Here is a 25,725-nt window from a genome sequence, read left to right on the forward strand (position 1 = left end):
TAGTATTTTTTTTTAATTAAGTATATTAAGTTTTTGAGAAGTTTATTTTCAAACTAAAAATAAGCGAAAAACGACCAAAACTCTATTTTTAGTTAATAACGCGTTTTTAATTAAGGATAAATATAAAAAGATCGACTTTTTAAAATAGCAATACGCCTAACTAAAGAGTATGCTAATTAATAGCTTTAATTTTATTAATTATAAAGGTATCTTTTTTGTTCAGACGTATATATTATATATTTTATAATTAATAGTTTTTTCTGTTAAAAAGGGGGCTTTCTTAGCTACTATATTAGAAAAAAGAGGTGTTAACCTCTAGAACTAATAGAGGTTTTAGGTAAGGTAAACGCAAATTAATGCATTTAAATTCAGCTATAATAGTTACTAACACTTATTAAGACTGCCTAAAGGAATTATAATAGCTACTATATTCTACTAGTTTTAACAACAGATAGATATAAAGTTAACATTATAATTAGCTATCTAATAGTAAAGTCTGCTAATAGAAGCTAGAGATTAATATATAGTAATAGTATATTGAGTTTATAGTTATTAGTTATAAAAAGTAAACTATAATAGATTAGGTTTTAGAGGCTAAAATAATTAGTTTTAGACCTTATAAAGTATTATAGTAAAAATAAGCTAAAAGTATCTTAAGAACAAATATTAAATTAATTACTAAAAGGCTATAGAAATTTAACTTTAAGCTAAGCTTAAGTTATACTATATATAAATCTTAAATGGTTTTTATTAGCATAAGTTTAAGCGTATATAGAGGCGTAACATATACGCCTATATAGTATAAGGTTATAGATAGGCTTATATTATAATAAAAAGTAATAATCTTAAGTATTTATAGGTATTTAATTATATAGATAATTATAAGGGAAATAATATATTGTAATAATTATTATTATTGTAGTTAGTAAATTATTGTCACGGGCTAGAGCCCGGATTGATATCTCCGGCTTCGCCGGAGCAGTTACTGAGATCCAGCTCCGTTGGACCCACTATTCTGCTGCAGTACGCCGCCTAACCCAGCCTGCTTCACCGCTGTTAGGTGCCTACTCTTGTAAAGTCCTTTCTTCCTTCTTCAGCTTAGAATAGTCAATCGACAGCACCTCTATGTTGAACAAGCCTAGGGGCCAGCCCCTTACAGCCACAAATCTTAAAGTATATATAAAATCTAAATATATTGGCATAAAATATTATTTTACTAAGAAATCTTTATTAAATAAAGATATAATATTATTTTATATAGATATTAAGTTTAATATTATAGATATATTAACTAAGCCTCTAAATAAGGTTATATTTAATAATATACTAAGTATTAATAACAATAATAATAACAATAATAATAATAATAATAACAACAATAATAATCTAAATATTAAAATTAAAAATAAGAACTATTTAATTTGAAACTAAAGTATACTCTTTATACATAATAATAAGATTATTTAAATTATTTAAAATATAACGTTATTTTAGAATATAAATTAAAATATAAAAAAAACAATTTCTTTTGTTTTAAAGTTTTTATTTGAATAAATGTAAATATTCTTTTTATCATAATATTTTTAACTTATTTATTTAAAGCTTTATGTATTTTATTTTATATATATATATTTTATTTCATAAAAAGTATATATGATAGAATATAAAATATTAAACTTAAGAATATTTATAAGTCTTTTAATAGAAAACCAAGAAATAATTAATATTAATAATAATAAATTATTAATAATTATTTTTAATTTTTTGTTTCTAAAAATTTCATTTCTAGTTATATTACTTCTAATAATTCCTTATATATTTATAGTAATAGAAATATATAAAATAATAATCTTATTATAAAGTTTCAACTCTATTATATAATATTTATATTATTAATACTTTTTTAAATCTAATTATTGAATAAAAGTATATTTTTAATTTTATTTAAATTAAAAAGAATACTGAAAATATTATTTAAATTAATATATTTCTAAATATGTTTAGCTTTTATTTCTATTTAAAGAATAGTATATTAAATAAACAAATTATAATAGAAAATAAATTTATAAGAAATACTAAGACTAATTATTATTATCATATTAAAAATATGTTATAAATTATAACTAATTGTAAAAATGATATTTAAAAGTTAAAATATAATTTAATAAATATAAATTAAATTAAACTAAATTATAATTCGCCTTAAAAATAATAATTTAGAAGTATAACATAAACTAAACTTATAACTATTATAAACTAACTATAATCTATATATAATATCTATATAAATAAAATAGGTTTATTCTTTTTAAATTATCATTTAATATTAAACGGCTTTTAAAGAATAGACTTTAATATACTACGATATTATTAGTTTAAATACATAGGTTAGATATAGGTCACTTCACACATTCCTCTAAGAGTAAGGCTACCTCAGATACTTAAGGGCATCACAATAAATATAAAGCTCCTTATATCCTCTGTCAGCAAAACCGCGAGGCATCTGCTCCTATGAGCTGTACCAGTTCCACGCTCTTAGGAAGGCACGCCGCACCAGGAGAGCAACATCCTCCTGAGCAAAACACACGTTTCAATTCCACTCTACGGGCTTCTCTGACTAGGTTGTGGCTCACATCATACCAGACCTCGTTTTGCCACAACCCCCAAATACCCCATAAACTAACCGATTAAATTTGTAGTCACATAGGCTGTTCGCCAGGAGTCATGATTGCCAAGTGACATCCTCTATAACAGGAACGAGTGGTTCACGCACACGTGAGGAAAATGGGCATCTTGCTCTCTTCAAGTTTACAGCGACGCCGAGAAACCCGAGTAGGAGCCTGCTTTTTCAGTCAATTATCAAAAGCAAAATCTAGTCGCTTATTGCCTTCATCAGTAGTCCTGTTCAAGTAGGGCGCTTGTTCACGATCAGACATGGCGTTCCATTGATCCCGCTTAGACTTGTTCCGAAGCGTATAATACACCTTGGCAAATGCGTAAGCAAAGATTGTAGCGACGGTGATGGCGATCAGGTTCTTATTTCCACGGTGATAGTGAGGCTTGTCATCTTCGCGATAGATGTTGGAAGACGCGATGCCAGACAATTGGATCGTTATGTTGTACAACGCGGCGCTGATTGCTCTAGTTCGCACAGAGTTTGAAAGTCGAGAGCACCAGCCGACGTGAGCAGCATGCGTTGATGGCTGACCGAGGATCATGAATGTGACAGCATACTGCGCCCATGGGGACAGGCTTTCGATGGAGGTATACTCGACAAAGAGAAGAGGCAGCACCCAGACCTGTGACAGAAGGCCGATAATGGCGATTTGATGGAACCTCTCGGTGAGAAATGTGACCCACAGCATGTTGACTGCTGCAAATACTGTGACAGGGATGGCGAGAAGCGTGACGTTGAAGGTACTGAAACCTAAGGCCTTTAGAGATAATATGATGTATGTCTTCGGCGGCGCTGTTGGAATATCGAAAAGAATTCCAATGAGATAGATGGGCCAGAGGTCGTACGTAGTCTTTGAGACTTTTCCAGAGCATGCCGAGGGTCAGAGATTCTCGGTTGTGCATATCGCTCTTCGATGGATCGTCCCGAAGAACGCGATTAACAATGATCTTCTCCTCGCGCTCCGTGAAGTAGCCTTTGGGGTTCCACCATGTCCTCGTCTGCGTTGGACCTGGGACGAGAAACAGGAAGCTGAGAGCGCCGATCACGAAACTGACCAAGGCCTCGATCAGGAAGAGCCATCTCCAGCCTTCCTTGCCGGCCACTCCGCGCATATGCAGAATGCCATACGCCATAAACGATGCGATAACGCCTGAAATAGAATCGACAAACCAAAACAGGGCGAGACGGATTGGCATCTCGGTCTTCTTATAGAAATAAGACAAATACAGAATGCTGTCCGGAATGAAGCCACCCATAAAGAGCCCGATCTTGAAGTTCACGCAGTGATTAGCTCAGAGACGCTTGCATCCTGTTGTATTAAAAAACTTACAAGAAACCGACAGGCAAAAATGCCGGCCCTGTTGTGCATCAAGAACTGTCCGCCCGAAGCGAAACTCCACAGGATAATCTGGACAGGGATCCATCGATCAGGACCAAGACGCTTGCCAATCATCTGTGATGGGATTTCAGCTATGAGAAAGCCGATGCGATACATGTTCTGAGCATTGTTGTAATCATTTGTGTTGATGTTGAGGTCGTTGAGAAGGTTGTCAGCCGCGGCGTTGCCCAGGTTGCCTCTGTCAATGTTCAAACCGAAGAACATGACAAGGATCCAGGCGAAGATCCTAATGTCGGTCTTGCGGCGCACACGCTGCTCTTCGCGGTAGGTCCATCGTTCCTGAGGATCGAAGCGATGAACGCTTTCGTACTCAGCTGGAGGTTGATAAAAAGGCGTTAAGTTGGGATCATCGAAAACACTACGCTCTGTCGCAATGGAGTCAAGGTCTCTGGGGGTGTTGCGGCGGGTGAGTGCTTCCCAGAAGCCAACTGATTTGGTGGTGTCCTGTGGCTAAGCGAGATCACTCATGTCTTCCTTCGGAAAGTCGACCTCGAATGAAGGCGTTTTGGTGTCGATGTCGTGGCTGCGAGTGGTCCTTGTTCCATCGGCAACCTGGATGACGGAGGACGCATTTGCACTCATGTTCGGCACTTTGGTGAGCGTGCGTTGAAAGTGAATGATGATGTGCGGTCACTTGAAGGATACAGCCATGGTTTGAATAGGCCTTTGCATTCGACTAAACCATTGGTCGTGAAGTCATCTATATATGAAGCATTGGCCTCCAATAATTGGAATCGGTCGACAAAACACCGAGTCAAACGCGCACATCATCGCCATTGAGTTCGACGTGCTGCTGTCTTCCACCCGTTGCTTATTTCCAGAGACACCTCCTGTCAAAGTCTTCAATGACCCCGGAAATGGTTGAAAGTGAAGATAAGCTTTTGGTTGGTTCTCGGCGTTCGTCAGCCGAGAGGCCATCACGACATTATGGAGACAGATGAGGAGCGAGGGGTCCACCTCTCACAGAACGACGGACAATTCCCCATGTGGGATGGTGCTTGGCAAGAACGGGATACAACCCTCATTTCGCCTTGGCGTGTGACATGGAGGGGATGTGGGATCTAAATACGTCCTGTCACTTCCTTCTTTAAACCTGGGCGCGATTCTCCATCAATGGTCCGACATCCCCGAAATCTTCGTGATGAGCGTGATCGTAGGCCTGGCACATGGACGGACCGATGCACAATATCAGGCACAATTGGCGCAGTCGTCGCCCGGTAAATACTCTCATCGCAAATATCGTGGGGCGTTTCTTCCTTGTCTAAGCTCTTTATCCTAGTTTCAAAGCGTGTAACTGCGTCGCATTTCTACGATCTGACACCAGACACCCCGAAAGGCAAATTATCATACAATTTGATACCTTCCTTATTTGTCTCAGGACTTTCAATATCAAGATCCTCCTTGTCGGGAACTGAGAGCCCGGCATCAATATGATGCTTGTTCAGAAGGATCGAGATCCCGTCGCGGTACAGCCATGGGTCGTTTGTTCTTCTCTGCCAATCTTCCAGCTTGGTCCGCAGCTCTACAAGTACATCCTGATGATCAGGGTCTTTGGCTAGATTCTTCACCTCATTAGGATCCGCTGTGAGATCGTACAATTCCTCCGCAGGACGGAAGAAGTAGTCTTTCAGCAGTCTTTGCCCAACCTTCATCGGACTCTCTTCGGCATTGCGAATGTCTTCCCATGTGAGTGAGCCATAGATATCATTGGCAAAAGGGAAGTCAAGTCTCCAGGCAATATTGCGATGATACTTGTATTGTCTCGTTCGGGTGTACGTCGTGGGCCAGTAGTTCGTTGACTCATGAAAGGTGTGGGAGCCAAAGACGTGGTCCCATCCAGGAAGGTCCTGACCTTCACTAATGATGTCTAGGAACGATCGACCCGCAAGTCCCGCCTTGCGTACTTCCGAGTTTTGATCCAGAACCCAATCCAAAATGGTGGGTAAAACATCGACATAAGACACCAGGTTGGGGTTTACAGCCGGTGAAGATCCAGGCTGCTTGATGATGAGAGGGAGGCAGACCCCGGCATCATAAAGAGTCGTCTTGGAGTTCAAGAAAGGAGGGCCGTTGTCGCTGATGAAGATGACCAGAGTGTTATCAGAGAAGCCAGATGCTTCAAGCTCATGAAGGATCATGCCGATGCCCTGATCCAGACGGCTGATGGCCTCCGCATAGCCTACAAGCTCATGTCGAACACCGAGTGTGTCTGAGAGAAAGCCCGGGACAACCATGTCGCTGGCATGGTACTTCACGTTGTTGATTCGCTCATCGACAGATTCATCATTGCCAAAGCCACCGCGGGTGTGACCACGATGGGGGTCGTGATACCCAACGGTCAGTACAAACGGCCGCCCATCCTGTTTGGAGACCTTGAAGAACTCGGCCGCGCGTTGAGAAGACCACCACACATCCCTGGTCAGGCTCTCAGCCCTCCATTCCCAGGGATAAACACTGTCTGGACCGACGTGGATCTTCCCGATAATCCCGGTGCGAACGCCAGCCTTGGATAAAAAGGCCGGTCCAGACTCAATGTAATCGAATGTCATGAAATGGTGCTTGCCGCTGTTGAGTCCGTACTGGCCATTCTGGTGGGTGTGGAGGCCTGTGTAGAGGGTCGATCTTGAGCCGGAGCAAGAAGCAGTGCTTGCAAAAGCTTTGTCGAAGCGCGTACCTTCAGCAGCAAGCTTATCGATGTTTGGAGTCTTGATGTAGGGGTTTCCGTAGCAGCCAAGCTGCTTTCCCAAGTCGTCTGCCACGAGCAGAAGCACATTTCTGGGGGCCATCACTGAATGTGTTATTCCTGCTGTAGTTGTGGGAGGTGTGATATTAGTCCCGTCAAATTCAGTGCGACTCATCTTTTGTAGACAAGCGGAATAAAGGGCTCCATAGGATTCATTGCGCGACAGACACAATCATTGCACCATTGATGGCTGGGACAGTAATCTTGACTCTGATTGATGCAATATCATTTCCCTTGTGCAAGATGCCGAACTTCCGGTTTTCTCACATCGCAAATCTTCCTTATACCTTTTTTGGCAAATGCTTACATCTAGTGCTCGAAGTCACCTTTCCCATCGCCAAGCTCGGTGGTCGGAACCGTGGAGCTTCTGCATCCTATTTCGCCCCGGACGAAGTTATTCACATATGCCAGTGGAGATAGACATGTCGAGAAACTAGTGCATCGCATCATCTCAAGGGTGCAAAAGAGCCAGTGACATGGAACGTGCTTGCCGGGGTATGAGCAGGCGCTAGATATCTTCTAGTGATCCATCGCGTTGGATCTGGCAATCACGCAATTATAGGTGACCGCCAAACTCGAGTTCAACCTTGCATTTTCCTTTGAATTCATCACTTATCACAAAGTTGCAACTTGCATGTCTGTGGTCACCTTAGCTCACGGTGAACCGAATGAGTGGGAGAGGTTGGTTTGAGTGTTAGCACCGCTCAAGTATGTTGAAAAGATATCGCCCGTCTTCCTCAAAGAGCATAGCCGACAGCCAAATCCACTTCAGGCAGCCATTACTGAATACTTGCTTACCGAAAAATCCTGCGGAAGCACGGCATGCGGCAATGCTATCCGATATGGGTCGTTGATTTCGGGTTCCTCAATGGCGTGATCAGTGTGACGGCATTCTGGCCTCACTGTGCAAGAGAAATGTGTTTAAAGCTTGGTATATCTTGCTTCAACTGTGGTTTGATGCTCGACGAGGCATCAATATTTTGCTGCTAACTTGTATCCCACGATGAAGTCTGCCCTTCTTGCCGCGGTTCTTTCTCTTTCAGGAGTCGCTGCTCAGCTCACAGGCCCCGTGGGTCCTACAACAGCCCTGGGTAAGAAAACAACAGAATGCAACATCCTGAATTACGGAGGTATCAGCGACAACTCCACAGATGTGGCAGATGCAATTGAGAATGCTTACAAGAGCTGTGTTCTCGTTCACGCTGGCAGCTGTCTCATTGTCCCAGAGGGCAACTATCTTATCAAGCGAACAGCAATCCTGTCCAATGGTACCAATTGGGCTTTCCAGCTCGACGGATTGATCACACTCGCTTATGGTGGCAATTGGACTGTTGATCGTGAGTTGATCCTACAGGGGTTCGCAGGGGTTGAGCAGCTGAACGCGACAATCAACGGCGAAGGTGACGGCCTTTTCTTGCAGAATGGAATCACAATTATAAACGGTACTTACATCTCTTAGTCACACCGCATTGAAGTAAGGCTGACTTCGGAAACAGCCGTCAACTTTGATTTCTACTCGCAAAACGGAAAAGGTGCAATTCAGGGTCAGGGGTACCTGTACAGAAACTCGGGGAAGTACGCCATTTACCAACTTGCCCGATGCATGAGTTTGAAGCTCACAGCGCTCTTCCAGCACGTTCCGTCCTCGACTTGTCCGCTTGGTTTTCCCTATCAACACATCAGTCCATGATCTTATCCTCGTGGACAGTCCCAAATTTCACATTGTCTTCGACTTTGCTGTTAACCTGGAAGCCTATCACTTGACGATTCGAGGAGCGAACCTTGGTTCCTACGACGGGGTGGATGTTGTGGGAACGAACTACTGGATCCACGGTATTGAGGTTTGTTCGCTCAATTATCCAGTCTGAGGTTCTTCGATCTCACTCATCTTTCTTCCAGGTCACCAATAGAGATGAATGCGTGTCGGTTAAAAGCCCTTCGAACCATGCCCTTGTCGAAAATCTTGTTTGCAACCAAGCCGGATCTGGAATCTCAATCGGTAGTCTGAATGTGTCAGCATCTATCGCCAATATTGTAAGAGCTTTATCGTCTGCTTCTTTCTTGTAGCTAACAGGCTGCAGCATGCTCGCAACATAAGCATCATCCAAGGCAACAACATTGCTTTTCTCAAGACTTATCCTGGAGGGTCGGGTTATGTTACGAACATTACCTTTGAGAACTTCCGTTCTAAGGCATCCTTGTACGGACTGGACATCAATCAGTACTGGCAAAACACTTTTGAGCCGGATACTGGAGCGGTTGCGCTTAGCAACCTGACTTTCAGGAACTTCTCTGGTGAGTCTCCCGCTTGAATCAACTACTACAGTAGGTCTAACAACACTGCTCTCAGGATCTATTGCTGATGGCGCCAAACGCCCTCCCCTGTACTTGATCGCCAACGACTTAACTTACGCCACAAACGTGACTGTCGAAGGGTTCAGCCTCTGGACGGAGTCTGGCACATATGTCGTGAACAAGATCAGCAGCATCTTTGGCAACGGCGACAACTCGTACGGGGTAGGAGACGGCATAAAGCCACTCACGTCAAAACAGTCTCCAACGGCGTACACCAGCACCTACACCATCTCGACGACGCCCACCGGTTGGGCAGTTCCTCCGTCGCCAACGTGGGCAGCGGCAAGCACAGGATATGGGAGTAAGTGAAGCTTTTCATCCAGCTCGTGCGTGATGCGTCTGCTGATATCCTTCACCTTGCAGCTGATGTACCAATCCCCGTGTATACCCCGGCCCCTCTTTGGAAGCCCGAGGGAGATTATGATAAGCATTATTGGGGATCATTCTAAAATCTGGAGCATGCGTTTTGATCCGCGCCTATGGGGGTAATCTAGTTTGCAGTCGTCAAGGGTTGAAAAACAATTGTGCCGAAGGGGCGATTTACCCCGCATACATTTGTTTCCTCATTCATATAATCTTCGCCGTATTTGTGCCTCGTCATAGATAGGTAGTGCAGTCGCCATTGTTCGTTATCGCGATTCACGAGTCAAACACACAATGTTAACCCCGGAACTCCAGATTCCAGTAGATTGGTCTGAACAGCGATCTATTGTTTTTGGCAGGGATAACCCCTGACAGGGAAGACATGATGCCAAAGAGCTTCGCGCGATTGAACTGAGAGACTGGCCACTGATATAATCGCATCAGAGCCTGTATATATGAACTTGCGATGCAAAGTCCTGTCATCAGCAACGTTTTTGAACCTTCATAGCTTCAAAAATCAGCTAATATTCATGATATTTGAGCTTGATAGACAGTCGCCTCCCTGACTCGCGAGGGTAGCCACTCTCAAATCTGTCTCATGTTCCTGCCTCTCTTATCTTGGTGTCAATTTTAGCGAGCTCAGGGTCCCCTGGCACTGATGTGGCAGAACGAAGAACACAAAAGCTTGTCTCCGGGCTCATCCGAACACCTCGAAAAATATGGCATGCGTTCAGGCGAATGTTTCTTTCTTCGACAATCAAAATCTGGGCTGCTCCCCGTAGAAAAACTCAAACTTCAGCATGAGGGAGGCTACCAGGACCAAACCCTGCGTCCTTTACGCCGTACCTCCTAGGGAGGGCCACATGCGGCCGGCACTTCAAATCGTCAAACACCTAATCACTAATGGATTTGACGTGACAATTTTGGGAACTGAAAGATGGAAGTCGACTATCGAAGCAACAGGCGGACACTTCAGTCTTATCATCGGACTCTGGGGCACGTTGGATGATCCAGATCGTTGGCCAAAGATCGCGCACGCATCAGACTCTGCGGCCCGTCTTGCCGCATCACTTGATGGAGGTTTTGTTTCACTACTGCCCAGTGGCCTTGAGTCCGTTCGATTCGCGCTTGCGGGTATGCGCAGACGTCAACCGGACTGCGGAATCATTGTTCTTTCGGACACCTGCTTTTCTGGCACATTGGGCCTGAAGTTGGGGACTGACTTACCGGAAGGCTTCAACAAAGGCGAAAAGATCAAGACAATAGGAGTCGGCGTGGTGCCGACATTTTGGTCGAGTGCTGAACGACCACCGTGGGGGACTGGGCTGCCATTCGACAATAGTGAAGCAGGAAAGGAACGAAATTCTGACATTTTGAGAAAGACGTGGAACGCCGATGCGGAGGAGCGAGCACGATGGGTGCTGGGAATAATGGGCTGCCCTAAGCCCATTGAATCTCTCTACGATAACATCTCAACAACTGTCGTACACCCTTTTTGGGATGCGTCAACTATTTGTCACGACGTCACACTACAGATGTGTTTACCGAGTCTTGAATTCCGATCATCCGACTGGCCTGATCGGATCAAGTTCGCAGGAACCCTGCCAATCAAACCGCTGCCGGCGACGCTCTCATATCCGGCTTGGTTTGACGATATCATCTCAAACAGTGCTTCCTTGCATGGGTCAAAGTCAAACAGGAAACGGATTGTGTTCGTGGCCCAGGGAACCGAGGTTCTGGACCATGGAGAACTTATTCTCCCCACAATAAGGGCTCTCTCTGAAAGCGATGACGTATTCGTTGTTGCTTGTCTCTGTGTTGCCGGAGCTAAACTCGACACCAGCAGCTTGCCGGATCAAGTATTACCTCGCAATGCTCGAGTAGTCGACTATTTTCCCTATGATGCAATCTTAGCGCACGCGGACGTCTTCGTTTCCAACAGCGGGTATGGAGGTTTTCAACATGCGGTTTCCAACGGCGTTCCGATGGTGCAAGCTGGCAATACGTTCGACAAACCTGACATTGGCAGGAGGATTGAGTGGTCTGGACTGGGAGTATTCCTGGAAGATTCTCCTGTTACAGTCGAAGCTGTTGGCAAGGCCCTGACAGAAGTCCTGGCCACTGACACGTACAAAACGAGAGCAGAAGAGTTGAGGACAGAGGCTGGAACATTCGATCCTTTAAAAAAGGTTGAAGACGAGATAATGGCTCAAGTGGAGTGAATTGAACGGGAGAACGCAGGAGAAGAGACTCAAAGCCGACATCTATCTAGAGCGTTCTTCTACTAATGCCGACACCCTTAGTTGCCGAAAGACAATTGCCTTAAATACCGATCACTGCGTTCAAGTCGTCAAAATGATTATCAGTACCACATACGAGAAAACCAAGCTCATTATTGACCACGACCCTGCCTAAGTTCCAATTATCGTACGATATTTGACCGGCACCCTCACACACTCTGGTAGACCCGACTGAGATGGGTTAAGAAATCATGCTACCGAACGTATCAAAATGCACTGTTCCACATATGATACGGTCCTGATTGTGCACGTCGGAGGAGAAGGGCATCTGTCGTGAGGTTGTTGCCGTGACATCCGGGGCGGCCCAAAAGGCCGCCAATGCCGTTATTAAGATAGCCTGGAAATACATCCGGTCGGGGTTTAAGACCGCGGGCGGGGACACCGAGCTCGGGATCCGGTCTGGGGCAATTGACTGTCGGTCGGGGAGTGGAGCGGTCGGGGCAGTCCGGTTTCAAGCAAAGATGGCATTGGAATTGGCCAAGGGGTCTGTCAATGATACCGAAAGCGAGCGACCATCATCGCCATGGCTGTGTTCAAAGAAGTCGTATGGAACGTGCTAAAAGCAGTGTTGCAGCTTGCTTGACGTGCGTCTCTTGAGCTATGGTTAATCTGCTTACCTGCTTCATTGCTAGACGGGGACGCGGCTGAGGAGATTTTGAAAGAAGCCTTATTTGATTCTGTCTCCTCATATATGGCAGCTAGGATGAAACCAGTAGTCGGCCTATTTACAATGCTGTGCTTCTTTGCTGTTAGGTGAGCTGTACAAGGAGGGTTGGACTGACTTCTGCCCGGCATTACCGTGGCCGCTCACTATTTCAGAGCTTAGCAAAGCACTTGACAGCCTATTTTTGGTAACTACAGCTCAGCGGCACTGGCACTGCCGAGTGCTAGTCATTGAAAATGTTGCAGGAGGTACGTTGAAAAAAATAGCTTAAGCTTTCTGACATTATTATTGCTGACTCGCCTGTATTGCGACAACTCCAGCAAGAAGAAAGCGTGGGCCAGCAAGAAGAGATGGCATTCTACGGCAATTCGCTGAGCTACAGTCAATACCGTACTAGGCATTCATATTTCTAGTTGCTCATTTCAGCGTTTTCGAAAATGTGAATTACCTTCGCTCCTCATCACACTCATTTTCTTACCCACCAGTCATTACAGTACAATGCATTACACCACAGTCGTTACCCTCTCCCTTGTACTGGGAGCAGCTGCCGGGCCCTTCCGTATGCAGCCCCGAGCCAATGACACCAGCGTCAACAATAACACTACGTCGACCACCCCGCCCACTAAAGTTCCGTATGGCACCGTCATCAGCAGCTGTACCGTCGAGAATACCTTTGCCCTCACCTTCGATGACGGCCCGTTCAAATACACCGATCATGTTCTCGACCTACTTGCCGAGGCTCAAGTCAAAGCTACCTTCTTCGTAACGGGCAGTCTCCTGGGCGATATCAGGAACGATGAAAACCGAGCTAGGATTAAGCGCATGCTCGACGAGGGCCATCAAGTCGGCCATCACACTTGGAGTCACGCCGACCTTGCCACGACTGACGATAAGGGCGTGGTTGAGCAGATGACCAAACTTGAGGATGCCTTCTTCGACATTATGGGAAAATGTCCGACGTACATGCGCCCTCCTTACTTCAGCTGGAGCGCTGCGACTCTGTCCATCATGAAGGATCTCAAGTACCATGTCATCCGTGCTGATATCGACACCAACGACTGGAAATACAACTCATTGGGGAACCTCACAGGCCTGGATCTCTTTGAGAACGGCGTGGAAAATGGCGGCACCCTTACTTTGTGCCATGATGTAAGTCAACCACGGAGATCCGACGATGTCGAGGAACTGCGTATCTAACAAGCTGCAAGGTTCAACAAAACACCGCTGAGTTTCTGCTTCCTGAAATTCTTCGAGTTATGAAAGAGAAGAACTTGAAGGGAGTTCCTGTTGGCAAATGTCTCGGCGATCCCGAGGGCAACTGGTACAGGACTGATCGCATCCTTCCGACTACGGCGCCATGAACATCCCAGAGCGGTCAACTTTGTATGATCAGTTCGGAAATTTCCTTAGTCAACCAAAAGAGAGCCTTATGATAGACGAATGTACATGGGGTTGTTTTTGATTATGATGAGCCGTCATGTACCCTTTTCCGAGAGGTTCGCGCACCTCGATCGGTGGTATTGCTAAGCATAGATGATTTCTTCTCTCATTCAACCTTGAGTGGCTTCAAATCCTCCGACTTTTCGTAGACACTCTTGCCTTTTCCATCCAGTACCTCCTGCACAAATTCTTGAAACGGAATGAACCCAATGTCCGGATATAGGTCCTTCGTGTTCAAGTAACCAAAATACTTCGCATACTCGGGGGTGTTGTATCCACGGATAGCCCAAGAATGCCAGTACTGAAAGCGGATCAGTTCGTAGAACTCTGGTGACTCCGGCCCCAGGTTAGAAGCCTCCATCTGAGCGACCCCGGCCTTGATTGCCTCAACCGATATCTGTTGACCGTTTAGTTACGATGCTGCGGTTCTTCGACTGAACCGAACTTACATGGTTTCTCTCGACCTTCTCCCCGCTCATCTTCTCCAACAAGTCATACACTTGGTTCTGAGTGATCAACTCGTTGTAGGCAAAGACCATGTGATTCAATGTGCGGGGGTCTGCCTTACGATGACAGACAGTCTTCCTGCCGAACTCAAGGCTGAAATCCTTCAGTATGTCGTTGCCCAACAGCCAGACTCTCTAGCACAATATGCTACTGTTTGTCGAGTTTGGCAGGATATTATCGAGCCTATCCTCTTCGCAGAAGTCACACTTTACGTTACGAGTGCCAGCATTTCATCCGGAAGAACTACCGCTTCAACACTCAACAAGTACGTTTCCGGCCCGCGCAAGCGAGAGTTAAAGAAGCTACGTCTAGTGGTATACTTTGACCCACTCGATTTTCCCAACATAGTTGGCGCCTCACGACGCCCTGAATTCAAAGCTACGTTTGTCGATATTATTGACTCCTTCGTCAACACGTTGAGCAGATGGAAAGACGTGTCATTAGACCTAGAGATCGTCGAAAAGAACTCCTGCTCCCGGGAACTTCTTCACCGTGGCAGCAACCTTCTGCTACGGCCGAAGCAATTGATCAAATGCGTACGTTCCATTCGACACCTCGAATTCAACGCTGAAGAATGCCATATCCAGGGCTCGCACAAAGGGTTTCTATCACTTCTCTGTTCGAGAATGTCCGACAACCTTACCGAGCTCCAATATGGCTTTGAACTGAAAGATCCTCATCTTTCGGAATTCTATCAGGAGACCTGTAGTTTCGTGCCGAAAAGCGTGAAATCACTCACGATTCGCAACATGGACCAGAGAGCTTTTCTGCAAATAGGGGGCATTTTCACTAAAGAGTCACTGAAACGAGTCAGCATGCAGCTAGAAACTCTCCATGTTTCTCATTATGTTGATGCCAGAGCTCTTTTCGAGTCTTTCCTGTCTGGCAATCATATCGGCCCGCCAAGGTGGCCGAATCTCAGGCGTCTATCTATAACGTTTTCTGGATTTCAAAGATGGGTTCCCCATCAGTTAGGTGAAGACCCTATGGTATGGATAGCTATGACTGCTCGTGAGATGCCGAGACTGCAAAGGCTCGATGTCTGGTCTCCGAAGACCAATCATCAATATGACCACTTCTTCCGCTACTGGATTGAAGGAGGACGAGCCCATGTCCTATGGGACAGGAGTAATGGCAGTGGAATGCCTCGAGACCTTTTCAACGAGTGGGATGCAGTCGCCAGGTTTCACACCTCATACCCATTGGATATCGACATCCGCACGATGGATTCTGCTGAAGCAAGCGAAGAAAACCCGCTTCAAGCGTCGTTGTCGTTCTTTGAACCATATGTGTCCTCTGAGGAGCAGCTACGGAGGGCCGGGGCAACTTAGGTTTCCATTGGCTCTCACATAAGCATGCCCAAGTAAGGACTCAGCTGCTGCTGGATTCAATTTCCAATATAATACACACCATACCAGCATACCAGCCCCAACGTTCAGATCGTTTCGAGAGAGGGAGCACGCGCATCTTAGCCCCGGAGCAAAGCATAAACCTCCTCACATCCCTCATCAACACTATCCATCCCAATCTCTTCAACACTATCCATCCCAATCTCTTCAACAATCTCTTCAGCAATCTCCCCCACTCTAATCTTCAACACTTTCCCGTTCGCAGTTTCCTCACATACACCCTCCAAGCTCGCTTCGCTATCCCCCGCGAACTGAACCCACAGCTCTTATATTCTTCCCCCTAAACTCCCTAATTATTCTCAATACTAACCACAGCTCTTCACAACAATATGCTCTCAAGTTTAGGTCTAGGGACACATTGCTGGAACTGTTGCGACATTGATATCTCCACGTCTTCAACCCCAGTCTCTCCCTCAGCAGCGCCCTACAATCTCATCAAAAGGCTTGCGGCGCATGCAGTCCAGCTCGTCCCCAGGCACCTTCGTCGCACGCCCCAGCCCACGCGCCACGGCCGAAAAGTTCCCGCTCGCGCTATTCGTCGACCGCGTGTCGACAGTCAAGAACGCTAGACCCCGAGTCGCAAACAAATCCCTCCCCGACGAGGTCCTCCGCGAACGCGAAATTGTGCACGTCAACGCTGCCCGCGCCCACCCGACGGCCCGCCGCTGGTCGAGAATGCCGAGATTCTGGTGCTCGAGGGCGCGCGCGGCACCGGGGAAGCCGAAGATGTTGCGGCGTTACTGGACCGCGACCACGATGTGCGCCTGCGAGGTTTGTACCCACGGGGCCGGGTTCCACGCGGGCATGTCGACTGGGTGCAGTCTTTTATTAAGAGAAACCCATCTGTAAGGGTCCAAAGAAGCAGAGCAATCGATTCCCAGCGTATCAATGGAGCTTCAACTAATGTAATCAGGCAATGGTTTAAGCACCTCGCCATACCTGAGATCATAGCCATCAAGGCCTCTAATCGATACAATATGGATGAGACTGGTGTTCTAGAAGGCAGAGGATCAAATAGGCTTATTCTTAGATCATCAGAAACTCATTCTATCCGCAAGAAACAGCCTAGATCGCATGCTTAGACATCTCTGATCGAGTGTATCTCTGCAACTAGCAAGGCACTACCTCCACTTGTTATATATAAGGGCAAGAATATCCAGCAGCAGTAGTTTCCTCTAGATCTAACGCCATACGAATCCTGGAAGTTCACAGCTACAGAAAACGGGTGGACTTCAGACTCTACAGCTGTTAAGTGGTTAACAGAGGTCTTCATCCCTTCAACCCAGCCAGGGGACCCCTCAGAGGTCAGATTATTAATCTTAGATGGTCATAGAAGTCATGAGACTACTGCTTTTATATATACATGCTTCAGGAACAAGATACACTTGCTGTTCTTACCAGCACACACGTCACACGTCCTTCAGCCACTTAATCAGTCGGTTTTTAGGCCCCTCAAGGCAGCATACAAGAAGGAGCTTGGATTACTAGCTGAATGGGATGCTGGTATAGTTGTGGGCAAGAGAAATTTCGTTATATGATATAGTAAGGCGCGTAAGGCAGCCCTGACAAGCAAGAACATCATCAGTGGCTGGAAATGGACTGGTTTGTGGCCTGTTAGTATGGCTAGACCCCTCATGAGCCCTCTGCTGCTTGAGAACATATCAACCCCTGCTAAACCAGCTGGTTAGGTCTGCAAAGGGCTCTCTGATGGTAAAACAAGCGAAAAGTGGGCGGTAGATATATCAGCAGTCCCTTGGTCAACCCCTCAGAAGAGGGATGAGCTTTAGGATCAGTTCAGCCTATTCAGCAAGCTGGATAACGATGAGCATACGTAGCGCCTGCTTTTTCGGAAGGTTTAGAAGGGCTTTGATGAGAAGGCATACTAGCTGGCAGTAGCCTAACGAAAGATTGAGGCACTACAGGCAGAGGTTGATGCCAGTAGGGCCAGGAAACGGAAGAAGGTTAAGATGAGCCTAAATTCGAAGTTTGCCGATATTGAGGCTATTCGGAGGGCTCAAATCGAGGCGGGCGAACTTGAAAGTAGCACAGATGAATCCAGCGAGTCAGAAAACCCTAGTGACAGCGAAAGTTGCATCGTCGTGGCATCATAATACATATAAATTTTAGTTGAAGTTGATGTGTATAAATGTGAGGGCATCAAAAGTCAGTGGCCGAAATGTGGGGGTGGCCGAGAAGTGGGTGTGGGACGTTATGTTGAGGGTGAGGCAGTCTTCTGAGAAGGAGCCGAGGGGGAGGGTTTCGGGGACGTATTGGAAGAAGGGGTAGGTGGTGTCTTTTATCTGCGGGCACGCGGGCGGCATGGTTGTTGCGTTTAATTTTGAGGTGGAGGGGGGAAACGGCTGTGGCGGGAGGAAGCGTATGGCTCCGAGGGGCGGTTGGGCGTGGGGGATGCCGAGGTCTTGGTTCACGTTAGGAAAGGATGAATTGACCGTACCGAGGACTAAGAACGTGTTATCTTTCGGGCTGGGAGAGAAGCTGAATTACTTACCAGTTCCATATAAAGTCGGTATCAGCAGCCTGTTATCTTAATAGCTCGCCATCGCGGCAAAGGCCAGCAAAGGAACAACAAGACCGCGCATCATAATAGTGTTGGGCTACCTAGTTTGTGATGTAACTGTAGAAGTTAAATAATTAGAAAGAGACAACAGACTAGTATAGTAATTCATCTGGAAGTCCTTAGTTCTAAAAGCTTATAAATATAAGCCTATTATTACTACTATTAACTATTGATTTATATATAGGTAGCTTTAGAAGAGCTAAGTAACTTTAATATTACAGAGTAGGGCTCTCTTAACCTCTATAGTAGCTCTGCTCAAGCTACTAGAACGAGCTGAGTTATAAGCCCTACGTGTCACAACGTTCGGCTAGCCTAGGTAGGTGAAAATAAGCCTGTGAATGACACGTCGTGGGTATGAATACTGATTGTCAATTCAAGACACACTTTCTTCCCATCCTGTGGTTGACAATACTCCTGAAATTTAAATGGGATAACTGCATCGTTTCTTAACGCTTGACAAGTACACCTCGTCTTGGAACCCCGCTGAATTCAATCAATAAACCACGTTGCAGCAAACTCGTTGACTGGGAATTATGTCTCTGTTCATTCTGTATTATGCTTTCATCCCCATCAAGCCAACAACTTCGGCACAAATCTCTAGCGCACTACATGCTGCTCTAGCAACCGCCTCGTCTACATCTATCTTTTTGGTATCCCCGCCTCTTCTGGTGAGAGCATCTACATATGCACTGGCTGCTGAAAAAAGAACAAATTCTCTGGCTGAATGTGTCCCGCCGGCCGCTCTCATGCGACTCTCGAATATTCTAACTGATGAGTCTAGGACGTCCCGAATATGCTGCCTTGAGGAAGCATGCAGGGTCGGAAACAGATTCTCCTCCAACTCAGATACCAAATCAAGAAATAATGCGGCAGTGGCCTGGCGTGGAACCGTGGAGAAGTGTGTATGGCCATGAATACGTAAAATAGAGTAGGCATCGTCTAAATACGCCGGAGGTGCAGACACTTGAGCCGCTGCGAGATGATCTGGTCGCTGTGCTGCACTAAGATAAGCAGCTGGTTGTTGCACGCCGCAAGGCTGTCTCCGTAGTGGATGTGAGAGAAGACGGACGGCGGTTTCCATGCGCATCTGACGTGAAAAGTAGAAGGCTGGCGTGCTGCATGCTCGGGTGGCAAAACGTCCGTGAAGGGCCAGGACGAATGGTCGAGTAAGGGTATCTAGGGTTTTGACTTGGAAGTCTGATAATTGGGGCTGCTGGGATTGCAGGGAATGTAAGGTGTTAAGGTCCGAATTGCAAGCTGCGCTCAATTCTCCAGCCAATTGATGACTTTCTTCAAATGTGTAGTCTGCGCCGGGGTTGTTGAGAAGCTGGAGAATTCTGAGACGAAGCCGTTGCGTGCCAGATAGCTTAATGAGGACAATAGAGCGAGTGGAATCGGACTGAGACGAAGATCGACCAATTCCCTCGTCGGCCAGGCTGGACGGTGGCTCGCAATTGTAAGCATCCGGAGCCAGCGGTGGTGGTAGCCCTTCGTCGAGGCAGATCTGAAGGGAAAGCTCCAACATCGTGGCCCATAGGCGTCTTCTCAGCTCCGTAGTCCTTGGGTCGGCCGGAGCGATACCGCGTGTTGGAGACTCTCGGTGAAGACCCATTCTGATACCAATGTGAGTTGGGTCGTAGTAACCGAGACACAAGGCGGAGCTGGCTGAGGCTCCGGGATGATGTTGGATATTGCGTGTGAGAGCAAGTAGACACAAGATTTGAGAGCCATGTCCACTTGTGATTGTACTCCAGTAAGCATGTTCTGCTCTAACCACTGCTTAACTTGTATGATCCAGCCTGCTGAGACCTCTTGCTGTGCACTCTCGCCCTCGGTCGGACTGCCGACACCAAGACATACACAAGAAGCGAGTGCGACAACAAGCAGCAGCTTGCATGCAAACGGCTCATCCTTTGTCGTGAGCTTAGCGGCTGGCTTTTCCCAGAAGTCATTATACTCGCGCAAGAAGACTGGCACGTCCAATATTCGCATAACCGACTCGAATGTCCTACTATAAGCCTCAACAAGGACATCGCAGCGCACTTTTGACGGTATCATGTCTCGCACCCCCGAAGCTGTCAGGGGGGTGATTGAGGCGCGCCTGAGTATAGCTGCTCTTCTGTCGTGCTGACGCTGCTGTGAAAATCGTTCCAGCTTCGCAAACATGTCCATGACTGGCCTTACTGTCTCATAGCCGGGCAATATGATGACATGTTCTTCCTTTTCTTGACCCGCGAATACACGAAGGAGAAGTCTCAATCCTTCGCAGCAAAATGAGGCGGTGTTAGTAGCCATGCTGCACTCGCTAGACGAGCTGGAATCGCGATCCGGCATCAGACTTGACTGAGATGAGCTTGATGACATGTATCGGACCGTCTCCATGGGAGATGTGCCCCCCGTAAATTCGTTTTGGGTGGCGCTGGGCATATCCAGACCCATGTTAGCCCAGGTGACCGTGGATGCCAGGTCAAATTGGGGACCGAGCGATGCGCCGGCGGCCACTGGCGACGCCTGTTTGTCTGGGAGACCGCATTTCAGGAAGAAATCCAGTTCTGGTACGTTCATAGTGCTGGCATCCAGCAACGGTCCCTGAAAAAGCTCACTATCGTTGATGACTGGTTGCCCCAGATGAGGGACCACATCGAAGATCGAGCCATGACCGACGTTGGCGAGCATGTCAGAATCTTCAATCGCATTCGACGACACAACTGACTCCGAGGGTTGCCAGTCGTGTCTGCCGATGCTGGCATTTGACATGGGGGAGCTTGGCTTTTGAGGGGTGGCACTAGAGCTTCTGCCATTGTCATTCTTGTTGCCGTCGCGATCTCGACTGATGCTGTGGTCCTTGGGGCCGGTGTTATTATAGACGCACTTTGAGAGACTCCTTCTTGTGCAAAATAAGTTAGTTTTCGCACTCATACGGATTCGTCTCCCGGACAGTATTCGGATTGTCAGTGTGATAATTGGTGTTGCCTACCTCCTGCAATGCCCGCAAGGATTTCTGAGGTCGCACGCAATTTTCCTCCGACGGCATTCTGTGCACGCCACGGCCGGTCTTCGTCGTTTGTGTGGTGGTCCTGGATCCATGTCTGTAATCACTGGGCTGATATGTGTGCCAAGAACTCATGTAAGAAAGGCGTCTCAAGTACGTGGCGAAGAGAAGCTTTTCCGTGGCTAACCTTGTGAGGCGATATCTGTGAATTACATAGGTGAGGCTATTGTTACGGTCAGCTATCCGACAGTAGGGTCTGCTAACAGAAGCTGGGGATTGATACGTTCTAACAGTACACTGGGTCGTGGTCGTAGGTCGTAGTTCGTAGGCTGTAGTAGATCGGTTCTTCAGAGGCCAAGGTGATCAGTCTTAGACTCAATAAGTGATTCGCAGTGAAGGTAAGCTGAGAGTATCTGTGAGGATGAATACTAAGTTGATTGCTGAAGAGCTATGGAAGTCTGACCATAAGCTAGGCTCAGGGTTATACTATATATAAGTTCTGAACAGTACCCTTTACTCTATCACTGATCCCTTACCAGGTACCAGTGAGCGCTTATTGACTGTTGGTGAGCGCTTAGTAGCTTCAACTGAGCGCTTAGTGATCCACACTGCCTGCTCAGTCTTATCTTATCATCACGTGACTTATACTATAGTTCTTCTGTCTCCGAGTGAGTCCCTGTTGTTCCTGTGATCCTGCAGTATGAATATCCTATCCTAGCCGCCCGACGCCTAAGTGGGTCGTTCAGCTGTTATCCTTGTTTATAGGTTGTAACATCAGGTCCCCTCTCTAAAGGTCTTATCCTCAAGACCTAACATAAGTAGGTCGTTAGTCCCAGGTTGGGGATCCGTCCATCATGCTTCCTGATTTACTTATAATGCTGACACTATGTCAGGTTGCGTTCCTGAAAATCCTGCGATTTCTACTCTTCGTCGTTATTATTATTCCCTCAATATTGCGGAGAACAGGTTTGAAGTCATGCCTTGTTGTCGCTGTCAGTCTAAGGGGTTACGCTGTAAAATGCTGCCTGGCTCCTTGGTTTGCAGAGAGTATGTCGCTGTGGGCGGCACTCGTCGTTCGTGTAATGCTTCTAACGATGCAATCTGTTAATATTTGTGTAGTCCCTGAGGCCTGTTATGTTTTGTTTATGCTAACTTATATATAGTGGAACGTTTAATAGTTAAATCTCAGCGTCTGGACGATGAGGAGGAAGAAACTGAGGAACTATTTCGAAAGAGAATAGAGGTGCTGCAAAAGGCGCAGGCTGAAGTGAATGAGGCGCTTGCGAAACTGGATTATGTCCGCAAGGCTAAGCGAATAGTGTTCAAAAAGGGTCGCAAGGAGACTTCAGTGGTGGCTGAAGAGGAGGGGGTAGCAAATCCTTCCCCTGTCAAGCCTTCCTTAGTTCTTAAGGTGCGATCGATAGGCGCTTTTGGTGCGATAGACCTGGATACCATCCTTGGCGATTGGAATCCAGGCACTCCAAACTTCTTATCAGAGGCGTCTTAGTTGATTTCTGGTGTCCCTAGGCGGATAAATGGTTTTCCTTGTCGCAGCTGATCTACTTCAGTAGGTAGTCTGGTGAAGTGATATAGGTGCTTGATCTGCTTATATCCACTGTTCTTTTGGGCTAGTATAACAGGTGCTAGTGTGACTTCTCGCTCTTAGTGTTGTTGCCAGTAGATCGTGAGTTCTTCTGCTGCGTTAGTGATGTTTTTAGCTGGTTCCTATATGTTGTCTTTATGTCTATATCCTTTCTATTTAACGAGGTATTAATACCCTTCTGGTTCTTTGAGATGGTTGATAATTCGTTCGACTTTATACTCTGGTTTGTTGTCTTCAACGATAATAATATTATTTGTCTGTGATCCACGTGGTGCTGGTTTGAGGAGTGAGACATAGAATACTAGGTGACACTTTATGGTTTCTGGGAGTCCTAGTTTGTAGTTGACTAGTGAGATTACTTGTGAAATTTTGAAAGGTCTGAGTTTTTTATAGTTGAGTTTGTCGTTTGGTCGCTTTGTTTTGATGTTTTGCCGTATAAGATAGGCGCTATCTCCCTCTTTCAAGGTTAGTCCCTCAATCCTTCGTTTGTTGCTGAATTTTGTTATTCTTTGTTATATGAATTTAAGTTCTTTGCATATGTTTTCCTGGATATCCTTGATTTAGCGTATTGAGGCGACAGCTTTTACTGCAGCTGGGCCTGTTTAGGGTTCTCTATAGGCGGTTAGTTTGAATCTATAGTTGAGGTAGAAGGGGGATTCCTTAGTACTTTCTCCTACTGCGCTATTATAGGCGAACTAGGCTATTAGTAGCAATACAACCTAATTATCTTAGTTATAGTTGACGTAGGCGTGGAGATATGTTTCGAGGATTTAGTTGATTTATTCTGTTTGTCCGTCGGTTTGCAGGTGGAATGCAGTGGATATTAATTGTTTGATGCTGAGTTATGATGTGATTGACTTCCAGAATTTGGAAGTGAAGATCTTATCTCTGTCTGATATAATCTCTCTGGGCGTTCTGTGGTTAGCGATAATATATTTAAGAAATATGTAGGCATATTCTTCAGCGTTACTTGCTTCTTTGTACGGAATGAAGTAGGCATACTTCATAAGTCAGTCCATAATAATAAGAATGCTGTTAAAGTGTGTTCCTATAAGGGGTTCTTGAGACTTCAGTAATTTGACGATGAAGTTGAGGGATATGGATTGCCAGGCTGTTTGCAGCATAGGCAAGGGTTGTAGCATACTATAAGGTTGATATCAAGCGGGTTTGCTTTTGAGGCAGGCCTCACAATCCTTAATTGCTTTTGCCACTTGTTCTCTGGTGACCTTTTCTCTATATTGTTGTCGTAGTTGTTTCTAGGTTTTTGTGATTCCTTGGTGACCATATGCAGGGCGAGCATGAAACTCCATAATTGCTTCGTCGTCTAGTTCGCTAGGCGGGCTAGTATTAGATCGTTCGGCTATCATCAAAAGTTTGGTTGCTAGCATTAGATCTCTGTTGTTGTTTCCTTTGAGAATCACCTAGGTTTCTTTAGGTACTAGGATGTTATAGTCTGGTCGTCAGCTAAGAGCGTCAGCTCTGCTATTATCTGATCCTTTGCGGTAGATGATTTAGAAGTTGAATTCTGATAGGAATTCTAACTATCTAATCTGTCGTTTATTTAACACTTTTGAAGTTGTGAAGTGTGAAAGGTTCTTCTGGTCTGAATATATAAGTACTTCGTGTGTGGTTCCTGAGAGCTTAGGTCTCTATTCCTTGAAGGCTTTGATGATTGCTATGAGTTCCTTATTGTGAACCTGATAGTTAAGTTCAGGTCTGTGGAGCTTGCGAGAAAAGAAGGCATATAGGTGTAGTCGTCCTTCTGAATCTCGTTAGGATAATTATGCTCCTATCGCATAGTTGGATGCGTTAGGTTCTACTTCGAACTGTTTTATTAGATCTGGAATGCTTAAGATAGGCTTGCTGGCGATGAGGTCCTTGATCTTCTGGAATGCTGTTTGTTATGGTTCTCCCTATATAAAGGGCGTATCTTTGCGGCTGAGGCTTGTGAGAGCTGCGTTGATCTTGCTATAGTCTTTAATGAATTTGCAGTAGAAGTTAACAAAACCTAGAAATCCTTAGACTTCCTTGAGGTTGTTAGGTACCAGCTATTCCTTAATAGCTTTAACTTTGTTTTCTGACATACAGACTTTTCTAGGGGTGATAGTGAATCCAAGGTATTCCACCCTCTGTGTGTGGAATTCGCTTTTCTCAGGTTCAACTAATAGCTTAGCTTTTTAGAGGGCTTATAAGACGTGGTGTACATCTTCCTTATGTTTCTCAAGTGTTGATGAGAAGATAAGGATGTTGTTGAGATAGACTACTACGCAGATGTCGACATATTTGCATAAGACTTAGTTGATCATATTTTGGAATATTGCAGGGGCGTTAGTGAGGCTGAAGGGCATGACGAGGTACTCAAAATATCCTTTTCAGGTTCTGAAAGCGGTCTTCCACTCTTCTCCTTGCTTCATTCTGATTAGGTTATAGGCTCCTTTGAGGTCGAGGGCTGTGAACCAGTTGGCTCTGTGAAGGAGTCGTCTCATCTTATCGATAAGTGGTAGTGGGTAGCAGTTCTTGATCGTCATTTCATTTAGCATGCGGTAGTTAACGCATAATTATAGTTTTCCGTTCTTTTTAGGTATGAACAGGATTAGGCTTCCTGCTGGTGACGTTAAGGGTCTGATATATCCCTTCTTAAGGTTTTCTTTAAGGTACTTATCTAGGGCTTCTATCTCTATCTGGTTTAGTCTGT

The 25,725-nt window shown here is 45.7% G+C and overlaps 5 protein-coding genes across 5 annotated transcripts; 3 read left to right on the forward strand and 2 right to left on the reverse strand.

Annotated features, from left to right (window-relative positions):
• Positions 1-2,852: 2,852 nt before the first annotated feature.
• CGCA056_v005582 (putative transporter) lies at positions 2,853-4,658 on the reverse strand (the record flags this gene model as incomplete). Its single annotated transcript, XM_037320834.1, has 4 exons — positions 2,853-3,458; positions 3,523-3,945; positions 4,008-4,520; positions 4,566-4,658. The coding sequence occupies 4 exons, from the start codon at positions 4,656-4,658 to the stop codon at positions 2,853-2,855; spliced, it is 1,635 nt and encodes a 544-aa protein (XP_037182124.1).
• A 725-nt stretch (positions 4,659-5,383) lies between these two features.
• On the reverse strand, positions 5,384-6,862 carry SGSH (N-sulfoglucosamine sulfohydrolase; the record flags this gene model as incomplete). The annotated part of the gene is made up of 1 exon (XM_037320835.1): positions 5,384-6,862. One exon carries the CDS (start codon positions 6,860-6,862, stop codon positions 5,384-5,386), a length of 1,479 nt encoding a protein of 492 aa, XP_037182123.1.
• Positions 6,863-7,822: 960 nt separating this feature from the next.
• On the forward strand, positions 7,823-9,623 carry rhgA (putative rhamnogalacturonase A; the record flags this gene model as incomplete). The annotated part of the gene is made up of 7 exons (XM_037320836.1): positions 7,823-8,261; positions 8,316-8,394; positions 8,453-8,660; positions 8,719-8,853; positions 8,901-9,114; positions 9,170-9,475; positions 9,538-9,623. The coding sequence occupies 7 exons, from the start codon at positions 7,823-7,825 to the stop codon at positions 9,621-9,623; spliced, it is 1,467 nt and encodes a 488-aa protein (XP_037182126.1).
• A 777-nt stretch (positions 9,624-10,400) lies between these two features.
• On the forward strand, positions 10,401-11,759 carry ugtB1-0 (UDP-glucosyltransferase B1; the record flags this gene model as incomplete). The annotated part of the gene is made up of 1 exon (XM_037320837.1): positions 10,401-11,759. One exon carries the CDS (start codon positions 10,401-10,403, stop codon positions 11,757-11,759), a length of 1,359 nt encoding a protein of 452 aa, XP_037182125.1.
• Positions 11,760-12,999: 1,240 nt separating this feature from the next.
• CGCA056_v005586 (Chitin deacetylase) lies at positions 13,000-13,862 on the forward strand (the record flags this gene model as incomplete). Its single annotated transcript, XM_037320838.1, has 2 exons — positions 13,000-13,650; positions 13,710-13,862. The coding sequence occupies 2 exons, from the start codon at positions 13,000-13,002 to the stop codon at positions 13,860-13,862; spliced, it is 804 nt and encodes a 267-aa protein (XP_037182128.1).
• Positions 13,863-25,725: the final 11,863 nt, after the last annotated feature.

Source organism: Colletotrichum aenigma (genome assembly GCF_013390185.1).
Source record: "Colletotrichum aenigma strain Cg56 chromosome Unknown KSG_Cg56_contig03, whole genome shotgun sequence".
In the NCBI taxonomy this organism is placed as follows: domain Eukaryota; kingdom Fungi; phylum Ascomycota; class Sordariomycetes; order Glomerellales; family Glomerellaceae; genus Colletotrichum; species Colletotrichum aenigma.